Source organism: Hemitrygon akajei, chromosome 28, assembly GCF_048418815.1.
Source record: "Hemitrygon akajei chromosome 28, sHemAka1.3, whole genome shotgun sequence".
Classification (NCBI taxonomy): domain Eukaryota; kingdom Metazoa; phylum Chordata; class Chondrichthyes; order Myliobatiformes; family Dasyatidae; genus Hemitrygon; species Hemitrygon akajei.
In genome coordinates this window covers 9042770-9059671 of record NC_133151.1, presented here as the reverse complement: position 1 = coordinate 9059671, position 16902 = coordinate 9042770, and the positions used below count along the sequence as shown (strand labels likewise).

The 16902-nt window shown below is 49.5% G+C and overlaps 1 protein-coding gene across 1 annotated transcript in view; it reads left to right on the top strand.

Annotated features, from left to right (window-relative positions):
* LOC140717603 (solute carrier family 35 member F3-like) overlaps positions 1-16702 on the top strand; it is an 87928-nt gene extending 71226 nt beyond the window's left edge. Inside the window, exons 4-7 of the mRNA XM_073031175.1 lie at positions 4176-4301; positions 8818-9010; positions 10941-11030; positions 15350-16702. Coding sequence (XP_072887276.1) covers positions 4176-4301; positions 8818-9010; positions 10941-11030; positions 15350-15600 — 660 coding nt within the window. The 3' untranslated portion in view covers positions 15601-16702. The remainder of the gene's footprint in view (positions 1-4175; positions 4302-8817; positions 9011-10940; positions 11031-15349) is intronic.
* Positions 16703-16902: the final 200 nt, after the last annotated feature.

Genomic DNA, 16902 nt, shown 5'->3' with positions numbered 1-16902 from the left:
TTTGCCCACGACAGAGCCCGCCTTCCTTACCAGCTTATTAAGACGTGAGGCGTCCCTCTTCTTAATGCTTCCTCCCCAACACGCCACCACAAAGAAGAGGGCGCTCTCCACAACTGACCTATAGAACATCTTCAGCATCTCACTACAGACATTGAATGACGCCAACCTTCTTAGGAAGTACAGTCGACTCTGTGCCTTCCTGCACAAGGCATCTGTGTTGGCTTTTTGTATTGTTCCTTTTACCAAAATGCATGTCCCAACACTGTATTCCATCTGCCACTTTTTTGCCCATTCTTCCAGTTTGCCTAAGTCCTGCTACAATCTCATTGCTTCCTCAGCACTACCTACCCCTCCAGCTATCCTCGTATCATCCACAAACCCATCAATTCCACTATTTAAATCATGGACAAGCAACGTGGAAAGCAGCGGTCCCAATACTGGCCGCTGAGGAACACCACTAGTCACCGGCAGCCAGCCAGAAAAGGCCCCTTTTATCCCAACTCGCTGCCTCCTGCCTGTCGGCCATTCCGCTATCCAAGCCAGTATCGTTCCCGTAACGCCGCAGCATTTTGTCTTGTTAAGCAGCCGTAATAGTAGACTTTCCGGAGGCCAAATTCCTGTCTACAGTGGGGTTTGTCACCTCCTGGAGCGTGGCACCCCTTCGACACTGGCGCTGTGTTTCCGAGCGAATACATCGTCTAAAGGGAAACCCGTTTCCCGGGCGGGTAACAGTGAGGAAGTCGCTCACGCAGGTGAGGTGAGCTCGAGGGGGTTAGTGGCTGAACACAGGAGGGATCTCAGGTTACGGATGAGCTTGATTTGTCACGTGTACATCAGAACATTGAAACGTTCAGTGAAAGATTGTTTAGGCCTTTGGTGTGTTGGCCTTCATTGAGTTCCAGAGCCGGGAGGTAATGTCGTAGTTCTATAAACCCTGGTTCGACCGCACTTGGAGTATTGTGCTCAGTTCTGGTCACCTCATCATAGGAAGGATGTAGAAATTTTAGAAAGGGCGCAGAGAGGATTTCAAAATTCAAAGCACATTCATTATCGAAGTATGTATACATTATACAACCTCGAGATTAGTCTTCTTAACCAGAAGAGAAAGAGACCCCAAAAGAACTCGTTAAACAAGCGACCGTCAATGGGCAGAGAGCGAGAGAAGAACAATACAAATAATCAAACAGCTCAGAGCTGAAACTTCTCCGAAAGACGCAAAGCCAAAAGGCGTCACTGCCACGGCCTCAGTTCATCGCAGGGCACAGCAAACAACTGGCATGAGAGAGTCATGTTTGGTGAGGAGCGTCTGAGCCAATTCAAGGCCTTTCTCTTTCAGCGAAGGAGGATGGAAGGTGGCTTAATAGGGGAGTACAAGATGGTAACAGATCAAGTGGCCGGCCTGAGGCTTTACGCAGGTTGGAAATGGCTAACACCACAAGAGGCTTAAATTTAAGGTGTTTGGAGGAAAGTATGGTGGGGGGGGGGGGATAGAACCATAGAACACTACGGCACAGTACAGGCCCTTCAGCCCTCCATGTTGTACCGACCCATATAATCCTTTTTTAAAAAGTACTAAACCCACACTACCCCATAACCCTCCATTTTTCTTCCATCCATGTGCCTGTCCAAGAGGCTCTTAAATACCTCTAATGTTTTAGCCTCCACCACCATCCCTGGCAAGTCATTCCAGGCACTCACAACCCTCTGTCTAAAAAACTTACCCCTGATGTCTCCCCTAAACCTCCCTCTTTTAATTTTGTACATATGCCCTCTGGTGTTTGCTATTGGTGCCCTGGGAAACAGGTACTGACTATCCACCCTATCTATGCCCCTCATAATCTTGTAGACTTCTATCAAGTCCCCTCTCATTCTTCTACGCTCCAAAGAGAAAAGTCCCAGCTCTGCTAACCTTGCTTCATATGACTTGTTCTCCAAACCAGGCAACATCCTGGTAAATCTCCTCTGCACCCTCCCCATAGCTTCCACATCCTTCCTATAATGAAGTGACCAGAATTGAACACAATACTCTAAGTGTGGTCTCACCAGAGATTTGTAGAGTTGCAACATGACCTCTCTACTCTTGAACTCAATCCCCCTGTTTATGAAGCCTAGCATCCCATAGGCCTTCTTAACTACCCTGTCAACTTGTGCAGCAACCTTGAGAGATGTATGGATTTGAACCCCAAGGTCCCTTTGTTCATCCACACTCTTAAGTAACTGACCATTAATCCTGTACTCAGTCTTCTGGTTTGTCCTTCCAAAATGCATCACCTCACACTTGTCCGGATTGAACTCCATCTGCCATTTTTCTGCCCAACTCTGCAGCCTGTCTATATCCTCTTGTAACCTTCGACCACCTACAGCTCCATCCTCAACTCCTCCAATCTTCGTGTCATCCACAAACTTACTCACCCATCTTTCGCCTCTACATCCAGGTCATTTATAAAAATCACAAATAGCAGGGATCCCAGCACAGATCCCTGTGGCACTCCACTAATCACCAACCTCCAGGCAGAATACTTTCTTCCTTTAAGCCAATTTTTTATCCAAACAGCCAAGGTTCCACTTATCCCATGCCTCATGACTTTCTGGGTGTCAAAGGTAAGTCCTTAACACAGGGGTGATGGTAGAGGCAGATACATTAGGGATATTAGAACGTAAAACAATACAGCACAGTACAGGCCATTCGGCCCACAATGTTGTGCTGACCCTTAAACCCTGCTTCCCATAAAACCCTCCACTTTAAATTCCACCATCTACCTGTCTTAAACTTCACTAGTGTATCTGCCTCCACCACTGACTCAGGCAGTGCATTCCACGCACCAACCACTCTCTGAGTAAAAAACCTTCCTCTAATATCCCCCATGAACTTCCCTCCCCTTACCTTAAAGCCATATCCTCTTGTACTGAGCAGTGGTGCCCTGGGGAAGAGGCGCTGGCTGTCCACTCTGTCTATTCCTCTTAATATCTTGTACACCTCTATCATGTCTCCTCTCATCCTCCTTCTCTCCAGAGAGTAAAGCCCTAGCTCCCTTAATCTCTGATCATAATCCATACTCTCTAAACCAGGCAGCATCCTGGTAAATCTCCTCTGTACCCTTTCCAATGCTTCCACATCCTTCCTATAGTGAGGCGACCAGAACTGGACACAGTACTCCAAGTGTGGCCTAACCAGAGTTTTATAGAGCTGCATCGTTATCCCGCGACTCTTAAACTCTGTCCCTCAACTTATGAAAGCTAACACATCCATAAGCTTTCTTAACTACCCTATCTACCTGCAAGGCAACTTTCTGGGATCTGTGGACATGTACCCCCAGATCCCTCTGCTCCTCCACACTCCCAAGTATCCTGCCATTTACTTTGTACTCTGCCTTGGGTACATGGATGACAGAACTGCAGGAGGGAAGGATTAGATTTTGATTTTAGAGTGAGATTAAAAAGTTGGCACAATAGCAAGGACTGAACGGCCTGCACTCTGCTGCAATGCTCTGTCTTCTAAATGCGTCGTTTGTATCAAAACAAATCAGCCATGATTGTGCCGGGCAGCCTTCGGAAAGCTTCCGGTGTGAAAATAGCATACCTACAACCCACTCTAAACTGTACGCCTTCGGACTGTGGGAGGAAACCAGGGAACCCGGAGGAAACCCACATGGTCGTGGGGAGAACGTGCAAACTCCTCACAGGCAGCGGCGGGAATTGAACCCCAAATGGTGATAGTTGGCGCTGTAATGCGATGCCCTAACTGTTACACCACTGTGTTGCCCCTAAGGGGGTAAGGTGTCCCCCCATTACAAAGGTAGAGCATTCCTATGAAACCTTCCTTAAGCCAAAAATGGCGTAAAGCGAAGAACCGTTAATTTATATGGGAAAATTTTTCGTAAAAGCGAAAATCCTCTCTGTAATGCGAAAACAGGTGTAAAGTTTGTAAAGCGGGGGACACCTGTATTGGAGAGGCTCAGGAATGGCATGGTGTGAGTGGACAGCTCCCTTCTCTGAGGCCAAGGAATATTTTATAGCATTTACGGGGGCGGTGGGGTGGGGGGGGGAGGGAAGAGGCTGGGTAAATGAGCCCCATGGAATGGAAGGGTAGGGAACCAAAGGGCCACGGAGGCCAAGGTAGGACCGCAAGCCCTCTCTGTAACCTCACCCTCCGCTCACCCTTCTGACCTGTGCAGATTGTGGCCGCCATCCTCTCCATCACCGGCATTGTGCTCATCGCTTACGCCGACGGCTTCCGCCGCAACGCCATCGTGGGCGTGGCCTCGGTCGTGGGCTCCGCCTCCACCTCCGCCTTGTACAAGGTAAGATCCCACAGACCCGATCTGGGGGGGGGGGCGGCACCTCGCGAGAGCTCCTGTCGCACGTCGAAAGTGACAGGGCAACACCGCGGCCAGCGAGGGTCTTGGGTCGTAGAACCTCACGGCACAGGAACAGGCCCTTCGGCCCGCTATGTCCGTGCTGAGAATGCTGTCAAATTGAACTAAATCACTCCTCCCTCCTCGTGATCCAAATTCCTCAGCTCCGCATATATTTCCGTGTCTCTCTGCCAGCTTCTCCTCCAAGAGGGCCACCGCCTGCGTGCCTCAATGACCCGGAGAACTGTGCTGGCTGGTGTCGGCGATTTATGGCTCGCGGTAGGGTCACCCATGCCAAAGGGTCAAAGGGCAGAGGTCAGAGTCAGACTGGTCCACCGGTCCTGCAGGTCCGGGGGGGACTCAGCTCAGGGCTAACAACCCAAGCAATGAAGAATCTTTCTACATCTGATGGCCAGACAGGGATGGAGGACCTTCATCGTTGCCCTAAATGCCAGTGATGTGTAAGAGGAAGTAAGTACACAATTACCAACTCCTAGAACAGTGCAGTACAGGAATAGGCTCCTTGGCCCGAGCTAACTAAACTAGTAACTATATGCCTAACTCCCTGCCGCTCACACACATCTGTATTCCCGCGTTCTCTGCGCGTTCACGTGCCTGTCTGAGAGCTTCTGTGGCACCCCGCTTGTCTTGGCCTGCACCCCCACCCCAGCGAGTCCGTTCCATGCATCGACCACTCTCTCTGGAAAATCACTTGCCCTGCACACATCTTTGAACTTTCACCCTCTCCCCTTAAACGCACGCTCTCCAGTGTTAAGACATTTCGGCCCTGGGGAAAGTGATACCGGCCGTTGGCTCGACCTGTGTCTACTCCCCGTTACGCCGCTGGCGTTGGAGGTCCTGCATCTCTGGCCGTGCTCAGGGCTTCCTTTATCGTGTCAGTGGCTCCCACTTGGTTTCCACTCCTGTCGGGAACACCATCTCACACAGATGTAGAAGGGTTTCTCACTGCTGTTTCTCTAACAGTTTTGTTTGAACAGTCAGGGTTGTTAACCCCGAACCTGGAGGACCGGTGGGCCACTCTCAGTCTGACCTCTACCCTTTGACTTCAGAACGTAAGAAACAGGAGCAGGAGTCGGCCATCTTGCCCGTCGAGCCTGCTCTACCATTCAATAAGATCATGGCTGATCTGGCCACGGACTCATCTCCACCTACCTGCCTTTTCCCATAACCCTTAATTCCCCTACTCTGCAAAAATCTATCCAACCTTGTCTTAAATATATTTACTGAGGCAGCCTCCACTGCTTCATTGGGCAGAGAATTCCACAGATTCACCACTCTCTGGGAAAAGCAGTTCCTCCTCATCTCCGTCCCAAATCTACTCCCCCGAATCTTGAGGCTATGTCCCCGAGTTCTAGTCTCACCTCCCAGTAGAAACAATTTCCCCGCCTCTATCTTGTCCATCCTTTTCATAATTTTATATGTTTCTATAAGATCTCCTCTCATCCTTCTGAATTCCAGTCAGTACAGTCCCAGGCGACCCAATCTCTCCGCATAGTCTAACCCCCTCATCTCTGGAATCAACCTTGACCTGTTTGACTAAGAGGCAAAGCTCAAAGCCCTGACTCCAGCCAACAGAGCTCTCCGCGTCACTGAGGCACGCAGGCCTCCAAGCCCAACAAGGATGTAGTCCTCTTGTAATCTTATAAATCTGTATCAGATCTCCCTTCAACCTCTGCTGAAAACATCCCAAGTATGACCAACCTCTCCTTGTAGCACCTACCCTTGAATCCAGACAGCATCCTGGTGGCTCCACATGGTCCCTGTGATATGAGGCACATTTGAGCTTTTCTCTTTGGAGTGAAGGAGGATGACAGGTGACTGCCTGGATAGAAACATAGAAAACAGGTGCAGGAGTAGGCCATTCGGCCATTCGAGCCTGCACCACCATTCAGTATGATCATGGCTGATCATCCAACTCAGAACCCTGTACCTGCCTTCTCTCCATACCCCCTGATCCCTTTAGCCACAAGGGCTATATCTAACTCCCTCTTAAATATAGCCGATGAACTGGCCTGAACTGTTTCCTGTGGCAGAGAATTCCACAGATTCACCACTCTCTGTGTGAAGAAGTTTCTCCTCATCTCGGTCCTAAAAGGCTTCCCTTTTATCCTTAAACTGTGACCCCTTGTTCTGGACTTCCCCAACATCGGGGACAATCTTCCTGCATCTAGCCTGTCCAATCCCTTTAGAATTTTATACGTTTCAATAAGATCCCCCCTCAATCTTCTAAATTCCAGCGAGTATAAGCCTAGTCGATCCAGTCTTTCTTAATATGAAAGTCCTGCCATCCCAGGAATCAATCTGGTGTAGACTTAGAGCATAGCTTTTTACCAGGGCAGAAATGGTGAGGGGACATAACTTTAAGGTCCTCCGAGAGGAACACAACCTTATTGTTGGGTTTCACGAGTGAATCTGCAGATGATGGAAGTAAATAAAAACACAAAATGTTGGCAGAATTCAGCAGGCCAGACAGCATATATGAGAGGAGGTAGTGACAACGTTTCGGGCCGAAACCCTTCATCAGGAGTGAAGTAACATGGGATGGTCGAGGGGGGATAAGAAGTGGGGGGATGAAGTAGAGAGCTGGGAAGTGATAGGCTGGAGGGAAATGGGCTAGGGGGAAGGTGGAGAATTATGGGAAATAAAAGAGAAAGAAAGGTAGGGCTGGGGGTTATTATAGTGAGGCGGGAAAAAGAGAGAGTAAGAGAACCAGACTAAAATAATAGATAGGGATGGGGGTAAGGGGGGGGCAGGGGTCAGACCCCAACAGAGGTCTGTGAGTTGGATGTTCATGCCGGCAGGTAGGAGGCTACCTAGGCGGGAGATAAGGTATTGCCCCATCGACCTGCGTGTGGCCTCATCTTGATGGTAGAGGAGGCCATGGACAGACATGTCGGAGTGGGAGTGGTCTGTGGATTGCTGGGTTTGGAGGCTTTCGTGCCTCAAGGACTTGAAGAGCCGTGCTGGCTGGAGTCGGGGCTTTGTGCTTTAGCCCTTGGTAGGGTCACCCATGCCAAACAGGTCGAAGGGTAGAGGTCAGACTTTAGTGGACCACCAGCCCTCCAGGTTCGGGGCCAAGCAGCACTGTTACAGAAACAGCGACGAAGAACGCTTCAATATCTCTGTGCGACTGCGTGGACAGACAGAACCAGAGGAACTTCATTGCTGCCCTAAACGCCAGCTGCATTGTGGGCAGTAAGTAATAACCTTCAGGTGCTTGGAGCAAAGTTAGGGGAGATGTCAGAGGTACACAGAGTGCGGTACATTAAGGACATTCAAGAGAATCTTAGATAGGCACACGGATGATAGAAAAATGGAGGGCTATGAGGGAGGAAAGGGTTAGATTAATCTTGGAGTAGGCTAAAGGGTCAGCACAACATTGTGGGCCGAAGGACCTGTTCTGTGCTGCATTGTTCTACATCCTATGTTCTAGGATATCGCAGAATGGCATCTTTAATCGTAGGGGTGTTTGAGCCGTTTTCCTTCCTAAGCACACACGTTTGGGCCTGCGCGTCACCCGTCCTGGGCCCCTTTGGACAGCGGTATACCAGATCACGTTAGCGTTCATTTTGAGACGCTCAGGGTGTGAAAGCAAGGATGTAGAACGCCGAAGCTTGGTGAAGCATCGGCCAGAGGCCACCCGAATCATTGTGAGCAGTGTGAAAGGCTGTGCTGGCATTGGAGAGGGCCCAGCGCAAGTTCGCGAGAGAGACCCTGGGAATGAAAGGGTTAACATTTGACCTCTGCTCTCTGATGCCTAAATGGACAGTGGACCCTTGGACACCACCTCGCTATTTAAATATATATTATTTCCGGTTTTTTTGCACGATCTTTAATCTGTTCAATATGCATATACCGATTTATTTATTTATTCATTATTATTTTATTTTGATTTTTTTTGTCTTCTATATTGCTTTGAAGTGCTGCTGCCAAGTTAACACATTTCACGGCACGTGCCGGTGATGATAAACCTGATTCTGATTTGAGGAGAATTTGATAGCTCTGGGCCTGTGCCCGCTGGAGTTTTGATGAATGGCAGGAAATCTCATCGAAGCTGATCGAGGTAGAGTGAGCGTGGAGAAAACGTTTCCTTTAGTGGGGGAGTCAAGGACCCAGAGGGCACAGCCTCAGGATACAACAGCATCCCTTTAGAACAGAGATAAGAATGAAATTTCTTTCGCCAGAGGGTGGTGAATCTTTGGAATTCATAGCCACAGATGCTGGAGAGGCTGAGTCATTGGGTATGTTTAAAGTGCTGGTTGATAGGTTCTCGATTAGTAAGGGTATGGGGAGAGGGCAGAGAACAGGGTTGAGAGGGGTAAAAATCATGATCAAATCGAGGAGCAGACTCGATGGGCTAAATGGCCTAATTCTGCTCCTGTCTCCTGGTCGGATGATCTTGTTGCTAACACACTGTACTTTACCTCTCCTTGGTCCACAGGTCCTGTTTAAGCTCCTGCTCGGCCCTGCAAGGTTTGGCGAAGTTATGTTCTTCCTCAGTTCAGTGGGTGTCTTCAGCCTCCTCTTCCTGACCTGGGTCTCGATCGGCCTCCACTTCGCCAAGGTGGAGCCCTGGCCATCTGCCGACCTCGTGCCCTGGGGTCATCTGTGCGGGCTGGCCGGTCTCCTCCTCGGTGAGTGCGTGCCTCCCCCTGGGCCAGTGGAGGTCCCTCTAGCCATCTGGGTGATGGGCTTCTGCGATGGTAAAGGGAAGAACGCCTTTGTGTTTTTGTAGCTGGTGTAAGGACCCCTGGGCTCCCCGCTGCCCTTCTCCCTGTATTACCAATCTTTGTCTGAAATATACCTGATGATTTGGCCTCCATCGACTCTCTGCAAAGCCTCTGCCGTAGACAGTACCAGGCCCAGATGCAAAAGAGGAGGGCTGGGCACGGTGCTAGCAACTCCATCCCGTGAAAACCCGGCGCTGCAGAAACGCCAGCGGAAGCTCCGAAGACCTCATTCCCTGGGCGAGGAAGGATACACCAAGGAGATGGGCTAATCGTGGAGATAACGTGAAAGACTGGCCTGGGACAGAGGACCCTGGCGAGCCACTGTTGGTGGCCCATGCCCAGGTAGAGGTGATGGGCTAAGAAGCATCTCTGTGCAAACAGATTCCGAAGACCATGAGACATCGGAGCAGGGTTAGGCCATTTGGCCCATCGAGTCTGGTCCACCATCTATTCTCCTGCCTTCTGGCCGTAACCTTGACCTTACAAATGAAGGACCTATCAATTTCTGCCTCCACCATGTTTATGGCAATGGATTCCACAGATTCATTTGACCTTATTGTCAGTGATGATGAGGCATAGCACCCAGAACAGCGCAAAATTTGGCAAGTTACTCAGAGACTAAGCCGATTGATGTAGGAAATCTAGAGGGGGGTGGGGTCACTCAGGCACCCGTGAAATGCTTGGTGGAGAAGTAGAGGGAGCTTCACCCTGTGTCTAACCCCGGGAGTGTGTGATGGGACGGTGTGGAGGGAGCTTCACTCTGTGTCTAACCCTGGGAGTGTGTGATGGGACGGTGTGGAGGGAGCTTCGCTCTGTGTCTGACCCCGGGAGTGTGCGATGGGACGGTGTGGAGGGCGATTCACTCTGTGTCTGACCCCGGGAGTATGTGATGGGACGGTGTAGAGGGAGCTTCACTCTGTGTCTGACCTTGGGAGTGTGTGATGGGATGGTGTAGAGGGAGCTTCACTCTGTGTCTGACCCCGGGAGTGTGTGATGGGACGGTGTGGAGGGAGCTTCACTCTGTGTCTGACCCCGGAAGTGTGTGATGGGACGGTGTGGAGGGAGCTTCACTCTGTGTCTGATCCCAGGAGTGTGTGATGGGACGGTGTGGAGGGAGCTTCACTCTGTCTGACCCCGGGAGTGTGTGATGGGACGGTGCGGAGGGAGCTTCACTCTGTGTCTGACCCCGGGAGTGTGTGATGGGACGGTGCGGAGGGAGCTTCACTCTGTGTCTGACCCCGGGAGTGTGTGATGGGACGGTGTGGAGGGAGCTTCACTCCGCGTCGGACCCCGGGAGTGTGTGATGGGACGGTGTGGAGGGAGATTCACTCTGTGTCTGACCCCGGGAGTGTGTGATGGGACGGTGCGGAGGGAGCTTCACTCTGTGTCTGACCCCGGGAGTGTGTGATGGGACGGTGTGGAGGGAGATTCACTCTGTGCTTATACCATGCTGTCTTTGCCCTGAAAGCGTGTGTTGGGACAGTGCTGAGAAAACTTCACGCTGTACGTAACCCTTCTTGACCTTGCCCTGGGAGTGTGTGATGGAACAGTGTGGAGTAACTTGACTCTGTATCAGACCTGTGCTGTGCCTGCCGTAGCGAAGCTGCAATAGGGAAGTGTAGAGGGAGCTTTACTCCGTATTTAAACCCTAGTGTTTCTGCCCTGGGTACATAGAACAGGATAGTGTCGAGGAACTGACTGTGTGTTTTGGGTGAATTTGATCAGATGGTGTGGACCGGCGGGGGGTCATCGACCCCTACCAGAGGCTCTGCCAGGCGTAGAGAATGTTTGGTCAGTTCTGCTATGAGCTGATCCAGGCTTCTTTCTCTTGCAGTGTTCCACATCCTCATCAACTGCGGAGCTGCCGTAACCTCTCCCAGCCTCGTGTCGCTGGGGGTCTTCCTGAGTGTACCCCTGAACACAGGTAAGCAATGTCGAGTGCTGAAAATGAACCGGGGTCCTCAGTAGCATCTGGGTGAGATGGAGGGAAACGTGAAGCGGGGGGGGGGGGGTTGGAATGAAGCAGGGTTTCTCCTCCTGATATGTGTCCATTTCAAAGTCAGAGTAAATGTGTGTATTTACTACCCTGAGATCCATTTTCTTACAGACATCATCATTAGGTGCCCTGTCATTTGACGTGATTGTTCTTGGCAAATTGTTCCGCAGAAAAGTGTTTTGCCATTGCTTTCTTCTGGGCAGTGTCTTCTCAAGCCATTACCGATACTCTTCAGAGATTGTCTGCCTGGGGTCAGCGGCTGCATAACCAGGACTTGTGATCTGCTCCGGCAGCTCAGACAACCTGCTCCCATGGGGTTCACATGACCCTGATCAGTTGGGGGGGGGGTTTGGCTACACCTTGCCCAAAGGTGACCCACAGGCTAGCTGAGATAAGGAAAGCCTTACGCCTCCTTCGGTCGAGACGTATCTGCGTCCTGCCACAATAGAATCAATGGAAGACTACACACAAAGACTGACAGACAATGCATGTGCAAAAGACGACCATTTGTTCAAAATACTAAAACCGAAAGAAAGCTCGGTATATCAATAGATAATACCGGGAACACGAGTTGTGGAGTCGTGTGACACAAACCTGTAGGTTGTTGCGAGGCGAGTGAAGTTATCCACGCTGGTTCACTTTAGGGTAATAACTGTTCCTGAACCTGGAGGTGAGGCTCCTCACCCTCCTGTAGCTCCTTCCTGATGGCAGCAGCGAGAAGAGAGCACGGCCCGGATGGTGGAGGGAGAAGGGGTCCTCGATGATGGATGGGTGCTTTCTTCTGGCAGCGCTCCTGCTCGGTGGTGGGGAGGGCTGGCTTTGCCTGTGATGGGTTACAGTGGTCACTGAGTTACACGGACACAGAATGTGGGGGGGGGGGGTACTTTGGTCAGCCTGAAACCCGTAGGCTTGCCAGCGCATCGAGACACCCATGGAGAGAAGCTGCCGACTGGCTGGGGGAGGCTCTAACGCTTGGCGCAACCACGGCAAGGGCTCAGTGGGGTGAGGACCACCGTGTAGGGTTCTTCCCCTATTGGGCAGGGAGGGGCTGGGTTGGGGCCAGATTACTATTGTAGTAGTTTTACCACAATACAGGGGGCCACACGTGAAGCGACAGTCCTGTTGGTTTTCAGAAACGTAACTGAGCAAGATTTAGTGCATTGTCTATGCCTGTAAGAATGAAAAGGCACTGCAGTTTATTATGGTAAATAATTATTTCATTAAAATAAAAGTTACTGCGAGTAAAAAGGGAGAAATTACTATTTTCTATTCGCCCCTCATGCCGCACCGGGCGGCAAACTTGACGTTTCTTTAGCATTTTGTCCGTGTTTTTTTAAAATGAGGCCGAGTCGCTAGCTCGACGCTCAGCCCAGCACGGATGGAAAGCGTGCGAGGAGCTGGCTGATTCGAACCCGGGTCCACTCGCCTCGAAGTCCGGTGCTGATGCCAGCTCCTGTCTATAATAAGTCGGACCAAATGACCTGCATCACTGCAAAAATCTGGTCATTCAAACAGCCCATGGGGCCATCTATAGATCCTAAACGAATGGCAAAGTGCAACCAACAGTCTACAATCTACTTCTTAGGAGCCTCCATAAGTATAACCCAAAAATAGGAGGCTGCAGTAACATCTGATAACACTGGACAACAAATTATTTCAAAGAGTTGCTTCCTCAGAATTTTTTTTTGTTTATGATAGACCACTTGAAGCTGAGCATGAATATAATTTCAGACTGCTTGTATCACGTAGGAATTTGGAGAAACAAGACATTAACTTTTATTGAATATAATGCATTTAATTGCATGACGGTGCTGACGCTTTGCAATGGTTCAACTAAGCTAAAAATGTTTTGTTGATGATTTTCACTTGTACTCGGTGTCTGGGGCTTCTCGCTTAAGTGTCCAACAATAATCAGATGGATTCCGGTTGCCCTGATACCGTTTCTCCATGACCGAAATGTCCCGGTGAGACCTTTCACCGTGCTCGTCACTGACAGCGCCGAGATTTGCAGGGAAGAAGTCTAAACGGGAATGCAGAAAATGAATCTTCAGTGACACGTTGCACTTCACGGTTTTGTATGTTTGAAGCGTGTTGTCAACCTGCTGCATAAAGTTCGGTGCTCTGTCATTGCCAAGAAAATCTTCCAACAACATCCTTGAATGCATTCCATGTGATTTTCTCTTGTCCCTCTTGTAGTTCTTCGAATTGCCTGTCATTGATGACCTGTTTGCTTTATGGACCAACAAAAATGCCTTCCTTAGTCTTGGCATCAATTATTCTGCCTTGAATTATGTACTGAAATAACAAATATAAGTCTTTTTTAAAAATAGTACGAGATTGTGAAACTTAATGATCGGCAGCCCAAAATCCAAAAATATTCAGGAGGTGAAAATCTTTATTGTCCATTGTAAGCGAAAGGGATCTGTCCAACAATATGATGAATGGCAGGGAGCTGCAAGGTGCGAGCACAGGCCGTCCGGCTCCAGGTTACATCTGGGTTCTGTTGCTATAATCTGTTCGGGTCCCACAATTTGCAAGTCGGAATTGCATCCGCAAACCAGGTTCCCACCCGGCAGGAGATTCCTGCAACACTTTAGCAACTGTGAAATCAGTCCTACCGGTCCCCCACTCGGCGTATCTGTCTGCTAAATTGCGTGTTTGTAATGGGGAGGACTGGAACCCTGGATAAAGTCAGTTCTTACTCACGGCAAGCATGACTGACAGGAAAAAGGATTAAGATTATTAGCTCTATTTGTCACACATACATCGAAGCACGCGGGGAAGATGCCTCGTTTGCGTCAATGACCAACACAGTTCGAGGATCTGCTGGGGGCAGCCCACAAATGTCACCACGCCTCCGGCACCAACATTGCATGCCCACAATTTACTAACCGTAACCTGTCCGTCTTTGAACCGTGGGAGGAAACCAGAGAACCCGGAGGAGACCCACACGGTCATGGGGAGAACGTACAAGCTCCTTACAGCCAGCGATGGGAACCGAATCCCAATTGCCGGTGCAGCAAATCATTCTGCGAACCGCCGTGCTAACATGCCGCCCCAGATAACCAATTCTCTATTCTGGGAGGGACTTATGTTATCACCCTACACAGAGCCTATGAACCAGTTAAGTTGTCACCTTCCACAATATTCCCTCATGATCAGAATTAGCTTTAATATCACTGGTATATGTTGTGAAATTTGTTGTTCTGTGATGCAGTACAATGCAATACGTTAAAAAACTATAAATTACAGTAAGATATATATATATATATATATAGATTAAACTAAATAGAACCACAGAACACTACAGCACTGAAAATAGGCCATTTGGCCCTTCTAGTCTATGCCAAAACTTAATTCCGCTAGTCCCATTGACCTGCACCCAGTCCATAACCCTCCAGACCTCTCCCATCCATGTATCTATCCAATTTATTCTTAAAACTTAAGAGTGAGCCCGCATTTACCACGTCAGATGGCAGCTCATTCCACGCTCCCACCACTCTCTGAGTGAAGTTCCCCCTAATGTTCCCCTTAAACCTTTCCTCTTTCACCCTAAAGCCATGTCCTCTCGTATTTATCTCTCCTAATCTAAGTGGAAAGAGCCTACTCGCATTTACTCTGTCAATAACCCTCATAATTTTGTAAACCTCTATCAAATCCCCCCTCATTCTTCCACGCTCCAAGGAATAAAGTCCTAACCTTTTAGATTAGATTGTGAGGACACTCAGTCCTCGTTTATTGTCAATTTAGTAATGCATGCATTAAGAAATGATACAATGTTAAAAATGATAACCTGTTCAATCTTTCCCTGTAACTCAACCCCTGAAGACCCGGCAACATCCTAGTAAATCTTCTCTGCACTCTATCTTACTGACATCCTTCCTATAGTTAGGTGACCTGAACTGTACACAGTACTCCAACTTTGGCCTCACCAATGTCTCATACAACCTCGTCGTACATCGCACAAAAAATAGCGTCCATGAGTTCATTGTCCGTTCAGAAATCTGATGGCAGAAGGAGAGAAGCTGTTCCTAAAACAGCGTGTCTGCCTTCAGGCTTCTGTACCTGCCCTCTGATGGTGGCATTGAGAATAGGGCATATGATGGGGTTCTTTAATGATGGATGCCATCATTCTGAAGATGTCCTCGATGGTGGGGAGGCTAGTGCCCATGACGGAGCTGGCCAAGTTTGCAGCCCTCTGCAGCGTTTCCCGATCCTGACCGAGTTTCTCGCTTTTTCCTCCACAGCCGCCGATGTGTATCACGGCACGGACTGGGGACCTGGGCGTGTGCGCCTCTCCGCCTTGTCTGTCCTCTGCATCGCCTTCCTGCTGCTGCTGCTGCCAGGAGAGTGGGACACAGTGGCCCTGGGGCTCCTCGCCAAGCTGAGGGGCCGGATAGCCAAGGAGGATCCAGGCCCTGAGAACTCAGAGGGTGGCTGGCCCGCTACCCTACCTGGCCCCAAGGGCTCGGAGATGAAGGATGCCCCAAGCCCGTAAGAACATCTGGTTCCTTAACAATGGGGCCTTCTGGCTCCTCCAAAAATACTTAGTGCTGTACCATCAATGTTTGTGCAGATAAATCTTCTAACTAAAAGGGTCAATAAGATCATAGGAGCAGAATGAGACTATTCAGCCCATCTACTCTGCTATCCCATCATGGCTGATTATCATCCCTCTCAAACCCTTTCTCCTGCCTTTTCCATTGACACCCTTGTTAATTAAGAACCTATCAACCTCCACTTTGAATGTACCCAATGAGATGGCCTTCAGAGCCGTCTGTGACAATGATGCCATAGTCAATGGGCCCTTCAGCCCAGTCCATGCTTAGTCCCAACAACCAGAACCCTCCATTCCACTCTCATCTGTGTACTCACCCAAACTTATCTTAAAAGTTGAAATCAAACCCCCATCCGCTGGCAGCTCATTCCACACTCTCACCACCCTGAGTGAAGAGGTCCCCTCTTAAACAGTTCACCTTTGACCCTTAACCAATGACCTCTAGCTTTAGTCTCACCCAACCTCAGTGAGGAATAACTCTGCTTTCATTTACCCTATCTATACCTCTCAGTATTTTTTTAAAAACCTTAATCAAATTTCCCTTCATTTTCCTGTGTTGCAGAGAATAAAGATAGAAGATCCAACTGTAGTCTAGGAATTTGATAGGGGTTTTCCATAAGACCATAAGCTAAAGGAGCAGAATTAGGCCATTTGGCCCATCAGGTCTGATCTGCTATTTCATCATGGCAGATCCTTTTTTTCCTCTTAGCCCAACCTCCTCTCCGTATCCCTTCATGCCCTGACCAATCAAGAATCTATCAACCTCGGCCTTAAATATACATAAAGTCTTGGCCTCCACAGCCGCCTGTGGCAACAAATTCCACAGATTCACCACCCTCTGGCTAAAGAAATTCCTTCTTGTCTGCGTTCTAAGAGGACGCCCCTCTATTCCGAGGCAGTGTCGCCTGGTCTTGGGCACTTACGCCATAGGAAACATCCTCTCTACGTCTGTTTCGAACAGAACCTGCTTCCAGAAGGAGGCCGAAAGGAAGGAGGGTAACATTGTACTGTTCAGGAAAGATGGCACGGGATATTGTATCAAAGGGTGGTGGGAGTGTGGTACAGCTGAAATTGGGTGGGGGGGGGGGAGCAGTGACGTAAGGAAGTAATGTAGGCAGTTCCCAGGTTCCAAACACCTGCTTTAAGATCATTCCTACAGACCAACAAGCTCCGATAAAATTATTACATAGACCACAGAACAGTGCAGCACGGGACAGGCTATTCGGCCCATCACCTTGATGC